The 26,846-nt window shown below is 39.7% G+C and overlaps 1 protein-coding gene and 1 non-coding gene across 10 annotated transcripts in view; both read left to right on the forward strand.

Annotated features, from left to right (window-relative positions):
- The window catches only part of LOC110532462 (calmodulin-binding transcription activator 1), a 617,258-nt gene that overhangs the window by 134 nt on the left and 590,278 nt on the right, over nucleotides 1–26,846 (forward strand). For 7 of the 9 annotated variants that reach the window (XM_036988465.2, XM_036988466.2, XM_036988468.2 and 4 more), the window contains exons 2-3: nucleotides 7,213–7,314; nucleotides 21,905–22,008. In XM_036988465.2, the coding sequence (XP_036844360.2) occupies nucleotides 7,213–7,314; nucleotides 21,905–22,008 (206 nt within the window). The remainder of the gene's footprint in view (nucleotides 1–7,212; nucleotides 7,315–21,904; nucleotides 22,009–26,846) is intronic. The other 2 variants (XM_036988470.2, XM_090184912.1) reach the window with 1 other exon arrangement.
- LOC118966205 (U7 small nuclear RNA) lies at nucleotides 21,362–21,418 on the forward strand. The gene has a single exon (XR_005053471.2). It is a non-coding gene; the product is annotated as a U7 small nuclear RNA (small nuclear RNA).

The raw sequence follows: 26,846 nt of genomic DNA on the forward strand, positions 1-26,846 counted from the left end.
CAAGATTATAAAGTCAGACAATGGTGACATACATGATAAGAGACGTGGAGTTTTTAAAAGAATCGCACTCTTATATTTCTTCCGAAATATATTTCTTCCGAAATACTAGGCAGCTAAACGTGGATACAACATTACCTAGCCAGCTAATATCTGCTAGCTTTCTATCCAGATATACCCGTCTACACATGATAAAAACAACGAGACAAAATAGCCAGCATGATCAAAGAACCGAATTGAAGAATCCTATTTTATTCCAGATTCAGTTCAGTGAAGCAGCAAGCTAAGTAGTTTACAACCAAGCTAAGTTAATGAGAACATGTCATTGCCATCGACCAACTTCTCTTCCATTTATCCAGTTTTGAAAATGTTGTTTTTATTACATAAATGCAAGCAAGCTATTACATAGGCTATTTGACATTGCACAGCTCGAAGTTAACATCCTATGTATCAAACGTTGGATTGTAGTTTAGTTTCTTTCAAATGCATTTCAGCCATCCAGTGACCATGTCTGGTTACAAAAATGCTTGCTTGCAAGTCCTGGACACTCTTTTTATTTACTCCACCAGTCCACCCGTTAGTTGGTTGAGGCTCCTGTACTACTCTAATTTCAAGTGGGATTTAGACTGGTGTCGATATTACAGAGACCATCCTATTATATTATTGTTCAGTTAAAAGTGGTATTTTATAATAATTTCGATGTTTGATATAGCAATCAAATATATTTTAAAGCTAGGATGTTGTGCCATACACAGCTTTGGAATTGAATGCCACCAGGTGTGTTTTTTTTTTTAATGAACAGTAAGATTCTAAAGAGCGTTTTTCTTATCTCTTAGGCAGAAAGTGTAGTTTATCTTTATTTTTAAGGCATGATCTTAAAATGCATTTTTGATGTTCTAGTCTATTGAATATTTAAAGCTCATTTGGGTTGAAATGTGCTTCTGGTCAGGATCCATATATTGATTTGAATATGTCATTTGAGTTAGAGGGTAATACTCCTGAGTATTTGGTTACAAGTCGGAATTATAGAGTCGAAACTACAGAGGACAAGTACATAGCACATTGTCGCTTTAAAGATCAGCACCTTTGCATGAGACAAGAACGCATGCACTACAATTGACACTGTTCATTGTTGTTTTTTTGAAGTGAGAGTATGACTAAACTATGTTAACCTGTATTAACTATTTATTTTTTTCAAGCAATGTTTGTGATTAGTAGCCTAATTGTAGTAGAACTATTTGAGGAGTTTCATTCCAAAACGCTACATATCCATTTTTAGAAATGTTGGTAAATTAGTATTTATTGTTTAAAGAAGTTATGAAAGAGATTGATGTGTTTTTTCACCATCTAATGGTGGCATGGGGTTGTTCAATGACAGACATGTATTTGGTTTAAATCTATCACTTGATGGTTTCATTTCAGAGAGACAAATAATCATGTTTTACTGCAAAACGCTATATATCTCCCTTTACTTTCAGAGAAATGACTAGTAGTGATACGTTTTTTTGACATGTCAAACGTGACAAGTAACTACATCTTTAATTAAGAACTGTACAAATTATACATTTGTGACATCAATATATACGGTGCCTTCGAAAAGTATTCAGACCCCTTGACTTTTTCCACATTTTGTTACGTTACAGACTTATTCTAAAACTTATTAAATAAAACAATTTCAAAATCTACACACAACACAATATAATGACAAAGCAAAAACATGTTGTTAGAAATGTTTGCAAATGTATTAAAAATAAAAATACAGAAATACCTTATATACATTAGTATTCAGACCCTTTGCCATGAGACTCGAAGTTGAGCTCAGGTTCATACTGTTCCCATTGATCATCTTTGAGATGTTTCTACAACATGAATGCAGTCCACATGTGGTTAATTAAATTGATTGGACATGATTTGGAAAGGCTGTCTATATACGGTCCCACAATTGACAGTGCATGTCAGATGGTCACTCTGACAGAGCTCTAGTTCCCCTGTGGAGAGGGGAGAACCTTCCAGAAGGACAACCATCTCTGCAGCACTCCACCAATCAGGCCTTTATGGTAGAGTGGCCAGATCGTAAACGGCACATGAGAGCCCGCATGGAGTTTGCCAAAAGGCACCTAAAGACTCTCAGAACCATGAGAAACAAGATTCTCTGTTCTGATGAAACCAAGATTGAACTCTTTGGCCTGAATGCCAAGCGTCACGTCTGGAGGAAACCTGGCACCATTCCTACAATGAAGCATGGTGGTGGCAGCATCATGCTGTGGGGATGTTTTTCAGCAAAAGGGACTGAGAGACTAGTCAGGATCGAGGGAAAGATGAATGTATCAAAGTACAGAGATCCTTGACGAAAACCTGCTCCAGAGCGCACAGGACCTCAGACTTGGGCAAAGGTTGACCTTCCAACAGGACAACGACCCTAAGCACACAGCAATGCAGGAGTGGCTTCGGGACAAGTCTCTGAATGTCATTGAGTGGCACAGCCAGAGCCTGGACTTGAACCCGATTGAACATCTCTTGAGAGACCTGAAAATAGCTGTACAGCAAAGCTCCCCATCCATCCTGACAGAGCTTGAGAGGATCTGCAGCGAAGAATTGGAGAAACTCCCCAAATACAGGTGTGCCAAGCTTGTAGAGTCATACCCAAGAAGACTCGAGGCTGTAATCTCTGCCAAGGTGTTTCAACAAAGTACTGAGTAAAGGGTCTGAATACTTACGTAAATGTGCTATTTACATTTTTTATAAATTCGCAAACATTTATAAAAACCTGTTTTTGCTTTGTCATTATGGGGTATTGTGTGTAGATTGATGAGGGAAAAAACAAACAATTTAATACATTTTAGAATAAGGCTGTAACGTAACAAAATGTGGAAAAAGTCAATGGGTCTGAATACTTTCCGAAGGTACTATATATACAACACAAATGTAAAAAACAAAATTAATCAATATGGTAATATGAGATATTTTGACATTTTTGTCATTTAGCAGATGCCCTTATCCAGAGCAACTTACAGTTAGTACAACCACAAATCACAGCCAACAGGATAAGAGTATTCCATTTCAGCTAAACAATAGATATATAGCATTTTGCAACAAAACCCGTTTTAATATACATCTAACAAAAATTTGAGACATTAATTTTTTACACACAAATGAAGGTACCCATAAGCAATCATTTCTGATGAAAAAACATAAATGTGAAAAATATGTGGAAATAGCATTTTGGAATGAAACTCTTCAGGCTGCTGTATCACTAATAAATAACATGTGAAAATACAATCTAATGGACAGCCTATTTAGTCATATACAATATAGACTTACGGTACACGCATTTTAACTTCCGAGTTTGCACAGTTTTCATTAATATTAGTTGTTGTTCTGCGTCGATTTCTTACCATGCAATCAAGCTAGCTTGCGTTTAGTCAATGATGCTCTTCAAATTGTTTACAACTACATGGAGTTGTATTGTTCATGTGTAACCAGTGGGTGGCGACAAAGAGCGATCTCATATTTTCAAATGGTTGTCAATCACTGGAATACATAGATAGAGTGCCTAAAACAGGCGTACAATTATTCGACGTCCAATATTGACACACCACTGCAGAGGTAACTGTTGACGTCAAGAACATGAGGGGAGGGTTTTAAGTCCGGCTGGTCTTTTTAGCATCAGTAGCGAAGAAAAGAGTTGACATCCTCTACTTCCTATTTGTGTGTGTATGTGTGTCACCGCTTGAGCCTCCTCCAACGTAAAATAAAAGATTTGAAACACATTTATGATCTAGGTTATACAATAAACATAACGCTGGTGGTGAATGTGTTCCCAGACTCTAGTGACCACTGTAACAAAGATCAGAGAGTTGAGCCTGTGATCTGATAGAGTCAACCTCTAAACAAAGCTCCACAGGGGGGTGGTATGGAGCTGTGGAAAGGATGACCATGCCAGGACATAGTTAACGTTGATAGTTTAGTAGTAGGTCTAATGTATATGACGGAATTATAAAGGGAGAACACCGTAATAGTAAGGACTTACTACTTCACAGTGGCATTTAGACCCAATGCATTACATTCACACACACAAGATGAATGTAATGTACAGACGGCTACCTCTGTTCATTTCTTCGCCACTCCATCACCAGGAGCTTTTACTGAAACCCTGACTTGAAACTCCCATTGCTGAGCAGGTTGAGGTATTTTCGGTGTTCCTGTGAGGTTGGTCAGTGGAGGAGGAGGAGGGGGAGGCTGGAGAAGGAGAGAGAGAGTGCTTCATACCTCTATATAAACACAAAGTCCTCTCAGGCAATCTGGAGCCTGGGAGCTTTTACATAGAATAGTCGGGCACTCTTTATTTCTCCATCCGACATTCATTTAATATCAGTTATCCAATGATGTTACATGGAAAGGGAGAATATGGAATATAGTAGATTAGGCTAGGCCAAGATAGGCTACTTCAAAAAAAGATCCTATTATTTCAGCAGTGCGGCTACTGGACTACACTCTCCTCTCGAGCCATAGGTAGTACAAGCCAGCCTCTCCCTTAACCTTTTGTCCTTGAAGCAGCTGGACTATGGCGGGGGGGGGGGGGGGGGGGGGGGGGCTATAGGCTATAGTTGTGATGTTTGGCAGGTCTCCTGAAGGCACACATCCTGTGCTATTCCCAGGGGGACATGAGCCAGTCTCTCTCAGTGGTCTTCTGTGTACAGAGTAACACCATGACTTAGGATCCTTCTTGCCCATCTAACAGATTGCTAGACCCTGGAGAATAGAGCTTTCTGCTAACTCTCCCCAAAGAACAGTGGGTCTTAGACCACTTGTCACGGAGGGCACATGTGTCTTTTGAATGAAGATCAGTTCAGTCAAGCGACAAATCTTACCTCCTCGTATTAGTCTTTAGAGTAAACTTCTGACACGTTTGAATCCTTCAGGACTTGACAGTGATAGCCAGGTAGATGTAATGGGTGTGAACGGGACAGAGGCAAGGCCAGATACTTTTCTTCCCCTATATACATGCAAAACTTAGGCTACCCTCCATGATCTGTAGACAGCATGCCATTTCTCTATTTCTCTCCTCTATAGCCTAAATCTCTAAAATAGTTATTAGTGCAATTTAACGTGGTTATAACATGTTCACACTGAAAGGTATCTCCCTCAAGAAAGAGAACATAACCTTGTATGTCAAAACCTGAATGCAGTCAATACATGTGAAACAGTACTATAGCCCTGTGAGTAAAAGACGAGAGAATACCCATTAAAAACATCAATGCTTTACAAAACAAATGTAGTGTAGGCCTATTTCTAATTGATGTCTGAGTTAGAAAGTTCACAGGCTGCAACAATAGAATAAAGCATCAGGAAATCCCACAGTCATTAACTTCAGTCAGTGCTGGCTGTAACCTAGTGTTTACATCGTCAAACAAGTGACCTTCTCCTGATTTCAGACAGACCCGTGTGGAATCAACCTAGAATCAGGCTGGAGATTTTCCCTTTTCCTGCCTCGTAATTGAATTAGTGAGGCGTGGATGGATGGTAGTCTGCTCCTTCCGTGCTACAGACTCTGGCTGACTCTGTCTGCTGAGACCTGGTATCATTCCTGTCTGTCTCTAACAAGCCTTTACAAGCTGCCTCACAAGGCCCTCTCTGATTGATCACATTGATTCATCCAGCTTACTACTGATATGATCTGGACCAATATCGACCTGAATCAAACCCAGCCTACAATGAGCCTGATTGCTGGCCTCTTCACTTGCCATTCATTAGGGAGCATTCCCAGAATATAAAACATTTAACTGTTTGTTCTCACCAAGAGATGCGTCGTTCAGCAACATAGAAAAACAAATCCTAAATAGAATAGATAAACAAGCATGTATACCTAAGCCTACGAGCAAGCTGAATGTCTGGCACTGCAGAAGAACCAATCAATAAGGCTGGATTTTCTGATACGCTTCTTTTGTTCTCAACTGCTAATTTAGATCTCTGGTTTATTCTACATATTTGCCTTTTAAACCATGATACGTTGATTTATTTGTTGTTTGATGTTTTAAATAAGATGTCTGTATTGTATGCTAGGCTGTGGCCTGTCAGAACAGTTTGAAAAGAGGATCTCTGAGATCAATAAGATGTAAAATAAGTATGCCAGAATCTGTGACAGTAGAAGTGTCAGCCTTGAACTCTCAACAGAACAGTGAACTAGGCATACTCATGGAACAGTTACTGAGATTCTGTATACTTTCCCGACTTATAATGTTTTTTTGTTCTAACTGTCTGAAAGTTTCAACTGTGCACCATATATCAATACAATCCCTTCACTTGTCAGTAGAGGTGCCTCATAATGGAAGTATTATGGGGTGTATAAACTTTCTTATTGGAGCTTAGGTTCACCAGTTGCTCTTTGTCAATAGCTTGAATAGGCTATAGGCTAATGTATATCTGTGGATGACTATTTTGCATTATACTCCAGCAGTGATGCCCTAGCAACTGTCCTTTTTGTGTTTTTTGTGTTTGTTTTTTTTTTGGAGGGGGGGGGGGGGTGGTTAAAATTTTTTATGTAACTGTCGATTCCCCTTGCCAAGGGTCCAGGTTAAGCCAAGGGTCCAGGTTAAGCCAAGGGTCCAGGTTAAGCCAAGGGTCTAGGTTAAGCCAAGGGTCCAGGTTAAGCCAAGGGTCTAGGTTAAGCCAAGGGTCCAGGTTAAGCCAAGGCTCTAGGTTAAGCCAAGGGTCTAGGTTAAGCCAAGGGTCCAGGTTAAGCCAAGGGTCTAGGTTAAGCCAAGGGTCCAGGTTAAGCCAAGGCTCTAGGTTAAGCCAAGGGTCTAGGTTAAGCCAAGGGTCCAGGTTAAGCCAAGGCTCTAGGTTAAGCCAAGGGTCTAGGTTAAGCCAAGGGTCCAGGTTAAGCCAAGGGTCTAGGTTAAGCCAAGGGTCCAGGTTAAGCCAAGGGTCTAGGTTAAGCCAAGGTCAGGGTTAGGAATAGCAATAGAACTCAGCTAGCCAGCCTCTGTTGTGTGTTTACCACCTCTGTCTGTTGAACAGCTCATGCCTCATTCCTTTATTGTGGGATTTGTTTATAATGTGTTGTTTGCACTTAACCATCCTTACTGTCCAGCGTCTGTCTGTCAATGTGTTTGCATGAGGGGAAACAGGGCGGTACGGGGCTATTGTAAGCAGCTGGGAGAATGCCCTACTTCTTTTCCTCGATTTTCTCTACTCTCTTTTTGCCTCCTGAAGGACTGAAGAAAATTCGTAATCCGGATGGAATGTACAGATCAGCTGTGTGTTATGCCGGCCATGCTCCTCCTAAGAGTATCAGTGATGACACAGAGATGAACAGTAAGAGAGTGTTATTAATACTGCACCCCCCCGTGGCACTGTGCTCTTCTCCAAGAGCCCACTATAGTTGGTCAATCTATTATTCATTCATTGAGTCATTTATTTACCTCTTGATTTTCACACACACACAACACCCCCCCCCTTCCTCTCCTCTCCACTTCCTCCTTTCCTCCTCTGGGTGTTCCTCCTGGACCAGAGAGGAGCTCACTGCTCTGTTGATGGAAGTGTCTGCTGTCAACAGTAGAAGTGTTGTCGTTAACTAAGAGTGATTGATTCAGGTTGAGATCAGGAGCAGGAGAGAGAAGGAAGTCTGCTAGGACACCTACTGTATGTTTCTGAGTGTAAAACTCTCCTATCCATTCATCTGAATGAGGATTCCTCCATTCATCTGAGTGACGAATGCACTGGGATAAGATTAGGCCTGAGAATGAGAAATGCACAGAGAGAAGGCTGCTGTGCTGGAAGTGTTTTTATTGCCCTGATAAGTTGTATCATTTCTGTTTTAACATTTAGCCTAATCAAGAGGAGGATTCTTTGAATTCACAACATTCTGTTACTGAAAGATTGCCATGCACGCTTTAGCGCCAGTTTGTGTCTCTGTGAAAGTGACTACTTTCTTCATGCTTAATGAACACTGCCGCTTCCTCTACAGTTACTCCACTGCCAAAGGCTCTGTTGATCTAGGTAATTAAGTGTGTTCATGTTTGCAGTAATGTTTTGAAAAGAGAGTCTTCATCGTTACGCTGATGTCCTTAATATTGCTTTAGCTGCTTTAAAGCTCAGTGTTTTGACTCAACACATGTTGAGATGTAGATTTAAAGGAAGCAGAAGAGTTGTGTGTTGTAGTCTGTGATTCTTAATGATTGGGATTCGGGTCATTGTTGATTGACTAACACGTCACCCCTCTTGTGTAGCCTAGCGGTTAAGAGTGTTGGGCCAGTAACTGAAAGGTTGCTGGTTTGACTCCCTGAGCCGTCTAGGGGGAAAATCTGTTAATGTGCTCTTGAGCAAGGCACTTAACCCTAATTGTTATTGTGAGTCGCTCAGGATAAGATTGTCTGCTAAATGACTCAAATGTAAAAACAATGTTTGACAGCTCTGACTAGTTGGTCTTCTTGTGTGTTTTCTCTAGTCTAGCTCTCCCTTCATGCTGGTGCTTTTTATTATGGCATCCTATTCCCATGTTAGACGGCCTAGTTAATGTGCTCTCTCTGCCTGGCTGGCTGGCTGGAGGTTTCTGTACCACCAGGACACTGTAACGCAGCCCAGGCCCAGAGCCCAGGCCCTAGAGCGCAGGCCCAGAGCCCAGGCCCAGAGCCCAGAGCCCAGAGCCCAGGCCCAGGCAGGTAAACCAGTGATCTGAGTAATTGTGGGAGTAGGTCTGATAAGGATAAAGGGCTGTAGCGTGGCTGCGTCCTTCACTGGCTGACTGTGTGTGTGTGTGTGTGTGTGTGTGCCGTGTGTACGCACCACAAGCCCTCACCTCTGCTCTCCTTGAGATGGGATGTTCATGGATGTGTGTGCGTGGTGAGGGTTGGAGCACACAAAGTTTGCACCTTTTCAGTTTGTTGCAGGCAGTTAACCGTCCGAGTGCACGTTTGTTGAACTTCCCATTGAATATTTTTTGCAGCTCTTTGACCTAGCCTAGCTTAGCCTCCTCACTTATGAATCTATACATTAAGCAACACCGTAGTACTCAAGTCTTACTAGAGTAAGTAGCCAGGTTGCTTATTTTTTTACTCTAAGTAGACTAACACTGTTATATAAATAATATAGACTAATTACGATAATTGGTTGCCCAAAAAGCTCCCCCTCTTTTCCCCCCATCAAGAGTCACCAGACCGTAAGAAAGTTGCCCTTATTATTACTGCCAGGGAAACATGACGCAGCTACTTTAATTTGCTTTCTGTAGTAGTAAACCCCAGGCTCAAGTTTCCCCCCTAGCAGTGGCCTAATCAAGCATTGTGTTGACTTTTCAGAAGTGTGGGGAATACTCTGCCTCTCTGATCATTAATATTTGAAAAGATTGTGCTAATCAAGTAGAGGTCCAGTGCAATCAAAGCCTTGTTAAGCCAGATGCAAAAATCAGTGAGATCTTAAATATTTTTTTAGTTTGGGTAGAGGTCTGGATATTGGCATCATATTATAAAGTTGAACTGAGTGAAGAAGAGGTCCATTTAGCAATAGCCTCCTATGTTTTTTTTTATAGGCTATTTCCTGTAAATAGAGTCTAGTTATGACCCATGCAACATGGCAGTCAAGATGGACATTTAAAATGACCTTTTTGATGCCAATCATATGCTGAGTGTCACGATTAGCTCATTCTGGAGGTGGAACTCAAGTGCCTTATTTGTCATCAGAAATGGTTTGTTTAATGGCAACAACACATAACACAGGGGAACCCCTTCTACCTTCCCCTCCCCTCCTCCCTCCTCCCATATGCCTCACAACAGCTCACCCAGATTGATTGCTTTTGATTGACAGCATGTTAGTCACCGGCCACCGCATCTTGGCTGACAAATGCCTTCTTGCTCCGGTTTTGATTCAATCACAGTGTTTTTATTTCTATCCTAATAAGTGTTTTTAGTGTGGCGCCAGCTGCTGAGGAGGGGACAGTGTTTGTGGACGGACAGACAGTGGGCCTTTAGTGCGCCTTGAGGATTAGGGGTGTTTTGCGCCACATGATTGAAGTTGTTGAGGGATGTGTCTCTGTCTGCGCAGAGATGGTAGTCTGGGTTAGAAAAGTGTTGAGTCCACTTTGTCACGCTATTCACTGATGTGATCCCTCTATCTGGTTCTGTAATTCATATGGATCGGTTAACAATGACCCTGTAAATATACCAGACACTCTAATTGTATAGCCAACTATTCTGTTGGTTGTGTGTGTGATGTCTTTACTGTGCCATTGGTTTCAGATGCTTGAATGGGCCCTGATGTACTACTGAGTGCAGAATAATGCATGGTAGAATTGCATGTTATAGAACAATTGTTGCATGGCTGTGTGCTTGATTTCCTTTCATGCATGGCTGCTTAATGCCTTAAATATGGTAATTTACTGTTGTTTAACATTTTCTTTGTTCCTCTGATTGTAGTTATTTTTCTGTTATATATATATAGAGGACTGTGTATACATGTTTGTGGTAAAGTGTTGTTCACCTGTCACTAAAGACAGAGGCTTCCTAGACGAGGCCAACATTGCAAAGTGAATACTGGCCTGTTGTGGAGTGTTTTGCATTTCAGCCTAGTTCTTTAGAAATAAGCCCTAAAAGTGTTGAACCTATGTAGATCTTCATGAGGGTTTTACTACATAGCCTAGACACTATGCGCAGCCAACAATGGTTTGCTGAATTAGCCAAGGTACCGTAACACTAGCTCACTATTTCCTAACAATATGAGCAGCACTGGGCACAGATTAAAAGGAAAAACTGTCACTCATGGAACGCACTGAGACAGAGACGGAGGAGAGAGGGGTTTGCATTGAGGGCCAGGGTATTGATTAAAGATTTGTTTTTGTCAGCCTTTCCAGCCTTATGACCCACGCTCTGGTCTCCAGGGTGGAGCCGGAGCAAGCTAGCATGACAGATACCCTTCAATTCCCCTACTGTTCGCTGCTTCACAGGCAGGATCAGTGATAATCCAAAGATCAGCACAGAGAAATATATTTTTGTGGTCCGTTTGACTGAGGGTGTTGTAACTGATGACCAGACATGCTTTACCCTCTCCAGTCCCTACAACCAAGGAATAGAAATAGCCTACAGTGTTGGTCAGTGGTACTCCTCAAAAACAGGCCCTGTAGCGGGCAGTAAACGTGGTTTTATAGGCCTCTTCCTAGTGATGGGGAGAAAATAGATACAGTTGCATATCGCAATATTATTTTGGGCCCATATTGTATTGATGTTGTACTTGTAAGGCCTAAAAATGATAATATTTGCTGCTATTGAACAGCATTGGCTAGCGCTAGTTGGCTGTACCTGCGCCAAAACACTGTGTTTTTTCATCCTATGGCTTGTTCTCCATCTTCTTTTTAAATAGTTAGCCAACATATTTTCAGCATATTTATTTCCCTGATGCTTTCTCATGACTCTCTCTAGTCTCTCTGCAGCCGACATATAGTGACCAATATGTTTGGAACATCAAATCGCAACAAAATCGCAATGTCGAATTGCAATACATAATACATTGTGAGAATTTTAATACATATTGTATCGTGATAATATTGTATCGTGAGGTCCCTGGCAATTCCCAGCCCTACCTCTTCCTGGCCTAAGCAGCTGATGAGATGGGTGGTAGGTGGGTAGGCCCTAGGTACATTTTCTCTTGGACAACTCCCTTTAGAGACTTTCTCCCTTCCTTCGTCAACACCAGGGCAGTAATTGGCACCTCCCCAGCCCAGCCAAGTCTTGCTCAGCCCAGCTCAGCACCTTCTGATTAACAAGCTCTTGTTTCAGCGTTTGTTACACTTTAGTGTTGTACAACCAATTGTTTGTTGTTCTTTCTTCAGCCAGAAGGGATAGGTAATAATAATCACACCGGCATAACATCTGACCAACATTGATCTGATTTGCAAAACAAGACCATTGTTTCTCATAATGATGCAGTTATGAAAATTGGTGAAATCAAAAATGTTCCATATTTTTACCCGATGGGTGTCTATTGATGGCTACCCTATTTATGTAATCTTGCACACAATTAACTCAGTAGGCTTATTTGTTGGTACATGAGCATTCCTTAATCTGAGAGTATTAGCGACTAAAATCCTCAGTCATTACAGACTGGCAGGTATGTTGAAAGATAAGCGCCTTACTCATCATTTTGGCTTAGAAAGCCATCTGAGGGTCATCTTAGATCTTAGACACTTAGTTATATTTTCAGTTGTTGCTACAACTTGTGAGTTCTGTTTGTTGTAGACTATGCATTCTGATAGATCTCACATCATAGCCTTGAAAATGTGTTGCCCATGTTGGCTATGAAGGATTTGATTAGGCCTATATAAGTGATTAGGCCTATAGAAGTGATTAGGCCTATAGAAGTGATTAGGCCTATAGAAGTTTTTATGCCTATAGCAGTGATTAGGCCTATAGAAGTGATTAGGCCTATAGAAGTTTTTATGCCTATAGAAGTGATTAGGCCTATAGAAGTGATTAGGCCTATAGAAGTGGTTAGGCCTATAGACGTGATTAGGCCTATAGAAGTGATTAGGCCTATAGAAGTGATTAGGCCTATAGAAGTGATTAGGCCTATAGAAGTGATTAGGCCTATAGAAGTTTTTATGCCTATAGAAGTGATTAGGCCTATAGAAGTGGTTAGGCCTATAGACGTGATTAGGCCTATAGAAGTGATTAGGCCTATAGAAGTGATTAGGCCTATAGAAGTGGTTAGGCCTATAGAAGTGATTAGGCCTATAGAAGTGATTAGGCCTATAGAAGTGATTAGGCCTATAGAAGTGGTTAGGCCTATAGACGTGATTAGGCCTATAGAAGTGATTAGGCCTATAGAAGTGATTAGGCCTATAGAAGTGATTAGGCCTGTAGAAGTGATTAGGCCTATAGAAGTGATTAGGCCTATAGAAGTGATTAGGCCTATAGAAGTTTTTATGCCTATAGAAGTGATTAGGCCTATAGAAGTGGTTAGGCCTATAGACGTGATTAGGCCTATAGAAGTGATTAGGCCTATAGAAGTGATTAGGCCTATAGAAGTGGTTAGGCCTATAGAAGTGATTAGGCCTATAGAAGTGATTAGGCCTATAGAAGTGATTAGGCCTATAGAAGTGGTTAGGCCTATAGAAGTGATTAGGCCTATAGAAGTGGTTAGGCCTATAGACGTGATTAGGCCTATAGAAGTGATTAGGCCTATAGAAGTGATTAGGCCTATAGAAGTGGTTAGGCCTATAGAAGTGATTAGGCCTATAGAAGTGATTAGGCCTATAGAAGTGATTAGGCCTATAGAAGTGGTTAGGCCTATAGAAGTGATTAGGCCTATAGAAGTGATTAGGCCTATAGAAGTGATTAGGCCTATAGAAGTTTTTATGCCTATAGAAGTGATTAGGCCTATAGAAGTGGTTAGGCCTATAGACGTGATTAGGCCTATAGAAGTGATTAGGCCTATAGAAGTGATTAGGCCTATAGAAGTGATTAGGCCTATAGAAGTGATTAGGCCTATAGAAGTGATTAGGCCTATAGATGTGATTAGGCCTATAGATGTGATTAGGCCTATAGATGTGATTAGGCCTATAGAAGTGGTTAGGCCTATAGACGTGATTAGGCCTATAGAAGTGATTAGGCCTATAGAAGTGGTTAGGCCTATAGACGTGATTAGGCCTATAGAAGTGATTAGGCCTATAGAAGTGCTGCCTAACCAATGGTGCTGCATTTTTGATTTGATTTGATTTAATAGGATCCACATTAGCTGACGCCAATGGCGACAGCAGGTCTTCCTGGGGTCCGACACAAAACGAAAAATACATTACAGACTTTACAATTTACATACATTAAAGACAAATACTTTACATACATTAACATGTAGTGTGTGTGCATCTATCAGTTACACATCATTTAACCTTTATAAGCAAGTCATTTAAGAACAAATTCTTATTTTACAATGACAGCCTACCCCAGACAAACCCTCCCCTAACCCAGACGACGCTGGGCTAATTGTGTGCCACCCTATTAGACTCCTGATCATGGCCAGTTGTGATACAGCCCAGGATTGAACCAGGGTCAGTAGTGACACCTCTAGCACTGAGATATAGTGCCTTAGACCGCTGGGCCACTCAGGAGCCTACATACACACAACAAGTAGGTCACATGGGGAAAAGGCGTTGTGTCGTGAGGTGTTGCTTTATTTATTTTTTTGAAACCAGGTTTGCTGTTCACTTACGCTATATAAGATGGAAGGGAGTTCCATGCACTCATGGCTCAGTATAATACTGTACGTATCCTTGAATTTGTTCTGGACCTGGGGACTGTGAAAAGACCCCTGGTGGTATGTTTGGTGGGGTAAGTGTTTGACGCAGTCAGTCTCTCCTCAACTGTCAGCCAAGAGAGACTGGCATGCATAGTATTAATATTATCCCTCTGATTACAATGAAGAGCAAAACGTACCGCTATGTTCCCGGCCAGTTGCAGCTTAATTGGGTATTTCTTTGCAGCAATTAACCATGTGACTGGACAATAATCCAAATACAATCAAACTAGAGCCTGCAGGACTTGCTTTGTGGAGTGTGGTGTCAAAAAAGCAGAGCATCTCTTTATTACAGACAGACCTCTCCCCATTTTTACAACTATTCAATCTCTATGTTTTGACCATGACAGTTTACAATCTAAGATAACACCAGGTGATTTAGTCTCCTCAACTTGTTCAACAGCCACACCATTCATTACCAGATTCAGCTGAGGTCTAGAACTGAGGGAATGATTTGTACCAAATACAAAGCTCTTCGTTTTAGAGATGTTCAGGACCAGTTTATTACTGGCCACCCATTCCAAAACAGACAGCAACTCTTTGTTCAGGGTTTCAGTGACTTCATTAGCTGTGGTTGCTGATGTGTATGTGGTTGAATAATCAGCATACATGCCATGGACACACAAGCTTTGTTTAAGGCCAGTGGCAGGTCATTGGTAAAAATAGAAAAGAGTAGAGAACCTAGAGAACTGCCTTTTAGACTGTGGCTTTAAGAGATTATTATGTATCACCAGCACATTGATTACATTTAGTCATTTAGTAGGAAAAGGAAAAGCCAGGTGCGTGTTGTTTCTTTTTTTAAGGGGGGGGGGGGGGGGAATAACACTGAGATGTTTTATTTAAGATAGTCTTTGAAAGTGGTAGTTCAAACAGAGTTTTGCACACTAATAAAAGGTTTGTCAACTGTGCCGGTGAAATGAAAGGGAATCAACGTGTTGTAGATGTGATGGAGAGCCTGCTTCCACATGGGAATAGGTTGGATGCCAGACACACAAAACAAACCTTTATACAAACCTGTTATATCTAAATGCAAAGCCTTCATTTAGCTAGTCTGATTAATTTAATTAGAAGCACAGAAATCCCAGATTTCCCAGGATGTCCCTTTTCAATGTTCAAATGGAGAGGAAGACCATGTCGATTGAGTATTTCATTATAACTGAATCTGATGAACATTTAGGCCCATTTATCCTTACAGTAGATGAGAAATTTAAAATGACAAGATTTATAAAGTGGTAAGGCCTGTAAGACATTCTTTTTTTAAACAGTCACATCGTTTCAATTATTAATTGGGAAAAAAACAGTGTGTTTTCGTGTATCATATAGATATTACTGTTTACCCAATTAGAGCCACCCTATTTTATTCATTTTATGATTTGATTTCCCTTTTCTGTATAAACATTCACAAATACAATTTGTCTCTGCTAACCTGTGTTTCAGCTGTAGATTAATCAGTGACTTTCAGAGTTTTGTCAAAGGTTTGTGTTGTGTGTCTGGCATCCAACCTATTCCCATGTGGAAGCAGGCTGAGGCTCTCTACCACATCTACATTATGTTGATTCTCTTCGTCTCACTGGCACAGTTGACAAACCTTTTATTTGTGTGCAAAACTCTGAACTATCACTTCCAAAGGAGCCCCTTCTCCTCCACCATAGCTATAGAAAAGCCTGCTGGAGAAAATCTGAGGATCGCTGGAATAACGTGAACAAATTGACGATGTGGGCCTAATAAACGGGAGAAAAGATGCTTCAGTTTAGCATTTGAAACAAGTTCTGTGGTTGATTGTCTGTTCTCCAAAGAGAGATACAGCCTATAGCCTAATAACAGGAGGTGAATGTTAGGTGGAGAACACCCTCCTAAGGTGCTTAAGTTAAGAGGTAGTTAAATGAACTCTGACTGAACAAGTCTGGTATACAGGGCTTAGACAGACAACCATTTAAAATCTGAAACATAGATCCAATGTCTTAAACATTTTGGTCATGAACTATAAGACCACTTGTAATTGGGAAATTTAAGGTGAATAAAGTTCCTATTCAGTTTAGAGCTGGGGTTCTCAAACATTTTTGGCCCACGACCCCATTTTGATATCTGAAAATTCTTGCGACTTCAACCATGTGAAAAACAATGATGTAATTAACAGCCAATGTTGACTTTTTTACTTAGGGCTTTGGTAGTCAATTGAAAAACATTCTAACACTGTTTCTGATTGTCTTCTCAACTCACCATCACATACTTTTAATGTGGGGCTAATGACAGTCAATTAGAAATTAGTCTAACATAATGTATCTTATCTCACCACCACTAATGAGATGGATGTGTTTTGATGCATGTCGAGTCGGAGCTTCTCAAAGTCAGGGGACGTGGTCAACAGCGCACACCTCATCTCTGCTGTCACATCCAACCTGGATGGATATTTGGTTTTAATGCAGACGAGAACACTGAATCCAGCTTCAAACAGATATGAGCTGGTGAAGGTTACCAGGAAACTGAAAAATACGAGGTCAAATCATGACGTCAGTGATCTTCAGGTCGGATGACCCTTTCAAAGCGATTTTTCCCAGTCGGAGCTCGTTTTTTTCTTCCAAGCGTCGGAGGTGAGCAGTCATCACTCATGTGTGATACTTACTGATGCTGTTTTCTGTTAGAAACATGCACAGCCTAGTGAAGGGGGCATGATTCGCTTTTGAAAGACTCTCCAATAAGAATTCTTTCCACTGAATCCACTGATTCTGTCACACATCTGTAGAATGTTTTTGTATTTCCCCTGCATGCTTGTGTTCAGTTCATTCAGTTTCCCAAATATGTCTGTTACATAGGCAAGGAGACACATTTTATTTTCATTACACAGAAAGTCAACAAAGTCTGTTTTTTTTAACATCCATTTTGAATGACAACAGTGTGTCATTGTGAAGAATCTGAAAAATCTTTCCAGCATTCCCCCTCGATAACCACCGAGCCTCGGTGTGAAATATAACATTGTCATGCTCTGATATCATATCTCCATGTAATTTTGCAAACAGGTGGCGAGTTTACAGTTTAAGTTACCTCCTGCAGTATATCACCGAGTTCTGTGCATAAAATAATAAACCGGGGTAGATTTTTTTATTGATGTTGTCAACGGCTACTCTCCTTTTTGTTCACCTGGAAATTCCCATTACACCACTCAGAGAGCTTTTTGAGACATTATCCAAAACATTTTATGACCAGGTTTTAAGGAAGTTTTATCAATGGCTTGATGTTGAATTCAGTAGTGCAGTACATATTCTTGATTTCTAAAATGAAATTGTAGTGACATTGAATACCATAATTATTGAGTCTCTCTGACGGAGTCTCTCCCCTCGATGATGTCATCTGAGGGTATGTCATAGGTTAGCATTGATCATTGGCAGAGCTCCATGGTGGGATAGGCTGGCTGGCGAGTGGGCCTGCTGCTGCTCTGTTGAGGATTGATTTCAAGAGCAGGCAGTCGGAGAACTCTGCTCTGTTTGTACTATAGAGAGGGAGGTGAGAGATGGCTTCCCCTGGACACAACTGGTTCAATCTGAGGGTGGTCTGGTTTGCCTTTAAGCATCACCTTTAATGTTTGAGCCAGGACTCAGTGGACGGTGGACTCATGGCTTCTCATTAGAAAACAAACAACAGATAAACATTCCGTAGGCAGAGTGTGTGACACATGCTGAAAGCCAATCCACAGAAAAAATGTAGAAAATGCAATTAGTCCAACAATAGCTAATTGGTCTAGTCTTAAAAAGAAAAAGAAAACATTTCATTATAAGGTGATAGTTGTTTGTTTTTTCCCCTTTTCATTATGTGCTTCTCTTTTTATTTTGTGTGATTCTTTCCCTTATTACCTATTTAGTTGTTTCCCTAATTTGCCCATGTCCCGTTTTCCCTCTCATTTCCCTGCCTGATACATCTCTGATCATTCAGCTCCATCCTGTTTACCTCTGATGACAATAATAACACCACTTTGGTGGAACCTACAAGCAGATGCTGTACGGGTTTGGTAATTGGGCGAAACGAATGATTACAGATACCTGTTCATCTCATATAAAAAGAGTTTACACACGCAGAATTTCCAGGTACAGTTGGATGCAGCAAACGGCTACAGATCTACACATCCATCTCTACTACCGGCTCCCTGTGGGAGCAACACTAAACACGGCTCTGATGTTTCTCTTCCTCCCTGATCAGGTGGCTGGAACAGCAGTTTGTTTGTACCATCTGAATGAATAATGGGATTGTACAAGCTAGGGCCTACTCGGCCTAGGCTATAAATTCTCTTCCCTTTCAATAGGTCTCTTGACATAGGCCTAGTACACGACTGGAATGGAGGTTCTGTACTTAAAATCTAAGTATTTGCCATGGGCTCTCTGTGCGTGGCCTCACCAGCATTGCTGGAAACTATGGAATTTTTTCAGCAGATGTGCCTTGATGTGTCACCAGTGACTTTAGTAGGAGGATGACAATCTGAGAAAGATGGTATTCCCCTGGTACTAAAGATGATGTATACCTCACACTGATATCCACCCCAACTCTAAAGCAAGTGTGGTTGCTTAAATTGTAATACCAAATCAGAAAGGTTCTATTATAAGGATATATTATGCAGTTCTATTATACGGTTCTATTATAATGTTCTATTATAAGGTTCTATTATACAGTTCTATTATAAGGTTCTATTATAAGGTTATATTATACAGTTCTATTATACTGTTCTGTTATAAGGTTCTATTATACAGTTCTATTATAAGGTTCTATTATAAGGTACTATTCTACAGTTCTATTATACGGTTCTATTATACAGTTATATTATAAGGTTATATTATACAGTTATATTATAAGGTTTTATTATATAGTTCTATTATAAGGTTCTATTATGCAGTTCTATTCTAAGATTCTATTATACAATTATATTATAAGGTTATATTATAAGGTTCTATTAAACCGTTCTATTATAAGGTTATATTATAAGGTTCTATTATACAGTTATATTATAAGGTTATATTATACAGTTCTATTATAAGGTTCTATTATACAGTTCTATTATACAGTTATATTATAAGGTTCTATTATAAGGTTATATTATAAGGTTCTATTTTTAGGTTATATTATAAGGTTCTATTATACAGTTCTATTATAAGGTTATATTATACAGTTCTATTATAAGGTTATATTATAAGGTTCTATTTTTAGGTTATATTATAAGGTTCTATTATACAGTTCTATTATAAGGTTCTATTATGAAGTTCTATTATAAGGTTCTATTATACAGTTCTATTATAAGGTTTTATTATACAGTTCTATTATAAGGTTCTATTATAAGGTTTTATTATAAGGTTCTATTATTATCATTCTACTAAAAAGACCTCACAACTGGATAAGAAGATCAACATTTCTTTCACATATCAACAAATGTAATGGTAATTGGAAATAGTATTATTCAGTCTGAATCTTCACAACAAATGTATCAGGAAACAGTACAATTTGTTCAGCAGATGTGCCTTGATGGGTGACTTTAGTCGAGAGATGTAAAGCTGAGCAGGAATATTATTGTTTAGGCCCATAGCCAAAATGTAGGCCTACAAAACACAACACTGTCTATAATTGATCATTTTTGTTTTGTTATGTAAACACATTATTATTCAGTGTGAACTTCTCTCCTAACAAATAATTATCCAGAAAACTTGATTTACATAGTAGCCAAGGTTAGTGGGTTGTTTTCTTCGTACAGTAGCATTGCTTCCATTCTTTGAAAGGCCACCTGCTACTATGATGTCATGTCATTATGATTGGCAGCCAGTAGCTTCTCTCTGTCTTTAAACCCACCCTTAATGATAAGCTGTTGGCTGGGAATGAGATATGCTCATTTGGTATGTAAATTGCAAAAGCTATGGATGCATAGGCTTTCTAAAAGCTGTGTGTTTATGCTTACAAAAAAATATTATTTTAATTTCCTTGTAATATTCATCCCAAAGACTATATTAGTTTTGTTCATAATTATAAATTCACAGTAAATTTGGTCTCCAGACAAATAGAATTTGCACCCACTTAAGTCTTGGATGAAATGCCATCTGCATATTTGAATAGCAGGAATGAGGAGGCAGTGCAACTTGAATGAGCAATAGGACCTTAAACAGCATGGGCCTAATGCATGATTGTATCTAAGCATGTCTCCTCTGCACTGAATTTGCTACATAATCTTTATGAAATGATTGTGAAATGTAACATGACGTGTAACCATGTAAAGCAATGGGCTTTCTATTGACTAGGTTAGGCCTACTCTCTTTCAATAATTCACTGAATTATGGTATTATGATTGGGCTTTTACATTTTGTGCATTAGGCCCCATGGTTCTCTTTGTGAATATGGAAACATTTATGTAAAAATAAAGTTAGTGGACAACTTTAGGAGATGGATATAATCGACAGATAATAACAAGTGTGTAATTAAAGCCGATTCACAGATAAGGCTACAGACAGTATCATTGCTTCAGAACGACATTGATTTGACTGGGCTGCCAAGCCCTTTGAAACTGGGAGAAGAGGGGAAGATACAACACAGCTTTAATTTCCCTACTCAACAACTTGTTGGCCTATTTCCTTTTTGTATCATCCACTGGCATTTGAGCTTGTGTGAGAGGATGTGGTCCCACTTCAGCTTGCAGTTTGAATCACTGAAACAGTGGAGAGTGCTCACATGAAAAAATACTACAGTTTACTATAGAATAATACAGTACTTACTATAGAATTCTATAGTAAACTGTAGCATAAGCTACTGTAGAATACTACACTACACACTGTAGTATCCCTCTATCACGTGTAGTACTTACTATAGAATGTTGTATTACACTGTAGAATATTGTAGTAAATACTACAGTAATGTCTGCAAAAACACTACAGTCCCAAAAAACTATAGTATATAGTTATAGTAAATTCTACAGTATTTCATTTGCACATACCCTGCCCATGCCCCTCCCCCATAACTGAGAAACCTACATGCCAAGTAGAGACTATATATTGTGTTCCCTACAGGTTATCAAAAAGAGCAGAAGCTGGCCATTCAGAACCCAGTCCTACCTACGTAAAGGTTATGGAAAATCAGCTCTTTTAGTATTTCTCCATTTGGTTTTCTGAAGGAGAAAGCCTCCACTTCTATGTCAAAGATAATAAAACAAAAACACTATAGTAAATACTACAGTAATGTCTGCAAAAACACTACAGTAAGTACTACTGTATAGTGCGATTTTCAAAAACACTACTGTAAATAATACAGTATACTACAGTCCTCAAAGAACTACAGTAAATACTACAGTATAGTACAGTCTGCAAAAACCCTACAGTAAATACTACAGTATACTACAGTCCGCAAAAACACTACAGTAAATACTACAGGATACTACAGTCCACAAAAACACTACAGTAAATACTACAGTATACTTCTATCTGCAAAAACAACACATTAATTACTATAGTGTATTCTACAGTTTTTTTCCATTACAGTATTTATACTAAAAGCTGCCCCATCTATGACACAGTTCTGATTCCTCAGGTCTAACAAAAAAAATTAAGAAACCCAAAAGGAGAAAGGAGCAAGCATGCACTGTAATGTGATTTATCTCTTTCTCTCTTTGCAGATGAACATGGACATTTGAAAATATACCTGCCCAAAAAGCTGCTTGAATGTCTACCAAAATGCTCGTCGCTGCCAAAGGAGAGACACAGATGGAACACCAATGAGGTATGGCCCCTTCTTCTCCTCACCACTCTGTGGTTATCATTGCAAATGTTTCTGATGTCCTCCGTGACAATGTAAAACCACTTCAGACACAAAATCAGCCATATTCTTCAGGGCTATAGGTATGAGCATTTTATTATTTTACTTAAACTTAACTTCAGCTATACTGTGTTTTAAATGAGTTAGCAAAGGAACATTTAATTCAAACATTTTTGTGCATTAAATCTAATTTATAAGTATTTTATTCATACTGGCAAAGTACATATTATCTAAAAGTATCTTGATTGTCTTCTGTGTAGAATCACATGATTCCATTTATTTAGGTTCCAACATCAACACATGTTTTTGCAGCTGACAGAATTAGTTTGCAATGTAATTTGTTCCTGTCACCTAGTTTCCCCTTTCCTGTTTTTGTTTGGGACTGTTGTCTAGCTGCCAACAGTAAGACAAGAAGGAAGAATGTATGATACAGAATTGAGCCATGTACACCATCTATTGAACAGTTAAGATGGTGATTTTCATCATGTGCATGCCCATTGTACATTATGAAAACCACTGTAAAATAGGAATAGGCTCATTTTGTGTTTAGCTGCTGTATAAAGGAAATTGGAGAGCATGATGTTCTCGGCCGATCTTAATTGGAGGTTTCATCTGTATTGTGAGCACAGTGTCATTGAGCTCCTTAAAGGGATACTCTGGGATTTTGGCAGTGAAGAGCTTTACTGTCTACTTCCCCAGAGTCAGATGAACTCGTGGATACCATTTTTAGGTCTCTGCTTGCAGTTTGAAGGAAGTTGCTAAATAGCGCTAGCATAATTGCTAACTACTGTTAGCACAATGACTGGAAGTTTATGGTAACTGCTAGCATGCTAATAGATACCATAGACTTCCAGTCATTGCACTAACGCTAGTTAGCATTGGCTCCCAAACTACCTCCAACTTCCTTCATACTGGATGCAGAGACATAAAAATGGTATCCACGAGTTTATCTGACTCTGGGGAAGTAGATAAAGGGCCTCGTTGCCCTTCAATCCCAAAGTATCCCTTTAAGTATAGTGCGACCTTGATGATGCTCACTGGCTGAATAAAGCACTAAGCCTGCACACATAAGAACTTGCAACAGTCTATTTTCACCTATGTATCTGTGGAATAAGAGCTAGATCATTGATGTGTCGCTTAACTTATGTTTATTTTTACGTTACCCATTCTTAAAGGAATTCCTGTTTGGCCTCAACCATAAATGTAACTGTCAATCACACCTGGGTTCTTATTCAGTGAGGTTGTATTCATCCAGCATTATGTAGAACTCATAATGTTAACATAAAAAAGTATTTAGCATAGGTTGCATAAGCCTAGAGGTGTTTCACATTTCATATACTGTATCACACCAATAAGAAAAGATAACACAACTTGTTTAGCTTTCTGTCACAGAAAATGAAAGTGCAAAATGTTTTTATTTGTATGCCCGTGTGAAAAGAAATCACAGAAGCCATTTGCTCCGGCTGTCCTTGACCTATAGGCCAGCCATTTAAATGAGTTATTTTCTTTTCAGTACAGCTACTTTATCATTTAATGGAAGTGAGACAGTGTCTTGCTTGATGTTCACATTTTATTTGTCGTTCATGTTCAATCTCTTTTTGGGGTATGGGTTCTCTCTCTAGCCTACGTACGTGGAGACTGTCAGGGAGATTGGAACTAAACATTATTTCGCTTGCTGCCTAATGCTGGATGGATTTTGAATGATTGCAATTACAAAAGTTTCTCTAAGGAAATTCATAAGCTGCTGCCAGTGAAGGCATTGCTGCATTTATAATACAATTGATCCCAATGAAGCAAACGTGGTGGTTTCAGCACATTAACCGACAGGCAATGGAATCATCAGAGGAGCCCAGGCAAAGAAAAGCAGCAGTGTTTTAATTGTATAATGGAGCACAGTGATTGGTCTCAGCCCCCCTTTCATAACTTACCTGTCACTCCCACATCAACTCAGGCCCTGCCAAACCTCTGGAGTTACAAATCATAATCCTTCATCTCTTAAAGGTTTTTTTATGAAATACTAAGGCATTTTGATCCTTCAACCGTGAAGTGTTTTTTTTTCATGTGGTGACAAGTATTTGTGCTTGAATATGCTGTATAAGGAATTCATGACAGTACCAAGACAGAGACAGAGAGAGAAGGAAGCAGTTTTTGGTATGACATTCAAGCGTCAAGTTTTGTCTGAATTCTGTCACCACTTTTCCTCTGGGTGCAGGTCAATTTAGTTCAATGATCCCATGGCTTTAATTTCAAATATTGATCTCGATTTTGATATAATTAGTTGTTAATGAGTGAATCAATCTAATTAGATGCATGAAGATTTGATCAAAGTCACTGCCACTACTAATGAGAGGAAATTAAAGCGATGTGCAAAACCCAGCCACCCGTACTTTTGATTACAAATTTGGGCCAGAAATACTGTCATCATTGGTTTTCTAATTAATTGAGTGAAAAACAAGTGGAAGCGTCAGCACAAACATGACGGGAGATTATTCATGTTATCCGTACCACAAGACAAAAGTCCTTACTTCTATTGTGTTTGTTGTTTAGATGATTTGCACAGCAATCTATCTGATGTGTATTAACCCATCAGCCTTTTGGAGTAGCCTAATTCTTACAGTGCTGCAAAGTCCTACACATAAACATACACTTTTACATCACTGCATTAGACATCTGTCTATCTTTCTCTCAGTCTGCCTCTCTTTTCCATAAGAAATGTCAAATAATCCACCTTCATGTTTTCTAATTGAGTCTGCTGTTGTTTCTCCTGTCCGACCTGCAGTGTTCTGCTAGCAGTTTAAATTCATTAATGTATTTTGAAATTGATTTCATAAATGTAAGCACTTGTTGTTGGCTACAGCTGTTGTCATGTTATTTATTACTAACAACACAAACAACAGACATGTTATTAAAAGGCAGACCAAGTTATGTCACTGGTATTATTTATTTGAAATGTTTTTACATATATTGCCATGTGGGTTTAGGATTAACGTCATAGGTAAGGTACCTCCTGTCAAGTTTTTCCAATAGCACAACCAAAAAGCATCAATCCTAATTATGTTGCACGATGTGCGTTAGTGCTGTGGAGCAATACTTTCCAGGGTTGAGGACAGAGAAGGAGACCGAGGTAACCTTCCCTAAAATCAAGGGCGTTTCCCTTTCTTGAGCACCATGCGAAGTGAACCAGTGTCTCTCTCTCTTTGCTGTGGCTCGTTGGTGGCAGACAGACATATAGACAGGCAGGCAGGCAGGCAGGCAGGCAGGCAGGCAGGCAGGCAGGCAGGCAGGCAGGCAGGCAGGCAGGCAGGCAGGCAGGCAGGCAGGCAGGCAGGCAGGCAGGCAGGCAGGCAGGCAGGCAGGGGATTACAGAGTCTCTTGTCGGCAGCGATTGTGTGACTCTTAGCGAAAGTGACACCTCATCAATTCTCTGCATATTCCTGGCGCTGGTTCAGCATGCCTAATGCCACCTTGTTGTTTTTCTCCCCCTCTGATTAAACTCTCAACATTTTGGGGGTATAGAGAGTGCATTTGATGACCACTTTAGCTTGAATGCAGGATTCAATACAACTGCTCTCAAACTAAATGCTTTCCTAAAACCTAAAATGATCATAAAGTGTGTAGCTATTGTCATACTGCCCACGGAAGGGCACTTCTCTTTGAATACAAAAGTATCTGGTTAGATAGCACCTCAAGAAAATATACCTTTCTCACCTTTCTGTATTGTGTAAAGGCCACATCCCTTATAGGGTCTATAGGTTGGAAAGGTCTTGGTTTCTCCCTTGTTTCTGAATAAGTGTTAGTCATCCCTCCATAGGTGGAAGAGATTCGCTCCTCCTGCCCCAAATGTGTATCGGAATGGAGGAACGAGGGTGTGAAGAGAGCTAATGCCGAGCTATTAATTTCTATCTCATTCTCCCTATTCCCCTGTGTACGTTTATGGGGAGAAGGTGTGCATGAATACATTTCAAGCATTTACTGGAAAATTAGATAAACCAGTCTGATCAAAATGCAAGGGAAGGAAGCGGGCGGAGGAAGGGAAGGGGGCTGGCGTCAGTAACTCTGAAGCAGCCTCAGCCTCTCTCAGAGCTGCTGATAGGCAGGCACGCTGCTCTCAGCTTCTAAATTGTCAAAGTGAGATTAAGAGGAAATATGGGGCAAGCTTGACAATTTAGTTGACACAACCATAGCAGATAGATAGGGAGGGATGTTTTTAAAGAAATTACAAGGAGTGCATGCCAGAAATCTGTGTTTTCTGATGGAGGGAAGTATTAGATTTGTACAATTTGTGAACCGTTGAATGTGTTTATTGTTTGTCTATCTTTTTATGTATTTGTCTACACGTTTATATATGTTTACAACAAGCAAGTTGAAGATATCAAAATAGGGGCATTGGGGAATAATATAATATTGTATGGAATACATTTGTACTGTAGTGAGGACGTCTCTATAGTAATACAAGGTCTCTCATGATCAGGTGAAACGTCAATTGCTATGGAAATGCTGGGATGTGTTTTTCAATTATGTTAAAGGTAATTATGATGCAACTATGATGGTGATACAATATGGATTACAATTATGAATATTAAGGCTATACGCATTACGTTACACACACAGACAGTCAAACAAGCAAATTGCGTTATTATTTAGTTGGACATCACACATTACAGTCTTATTCTTATACAGACATCATACACACTCTCATTATATCATATCCAATATCATACACATCAGCCTACTCATATTTGTTACACACATAATTTGTCTCAATTTTCTAACATATGTGGCATTGGTTCACAGTCAAACAG

This window comes from Oncorhynchus mykiss, chromosome 9 (genome assembly GCF_057628025.1).
Source record: "Oncorhynchus mykiss isolate SJ-2025 chromosome 9, ASM5762802v1, whole genome shotgun sequence".
NCBI lineage: Eukaryota > Metazoa > Chordata > Actinopteri > Salmoniformes > Salmonidae > Oncorhynchus > Oncorhynchus mykiss.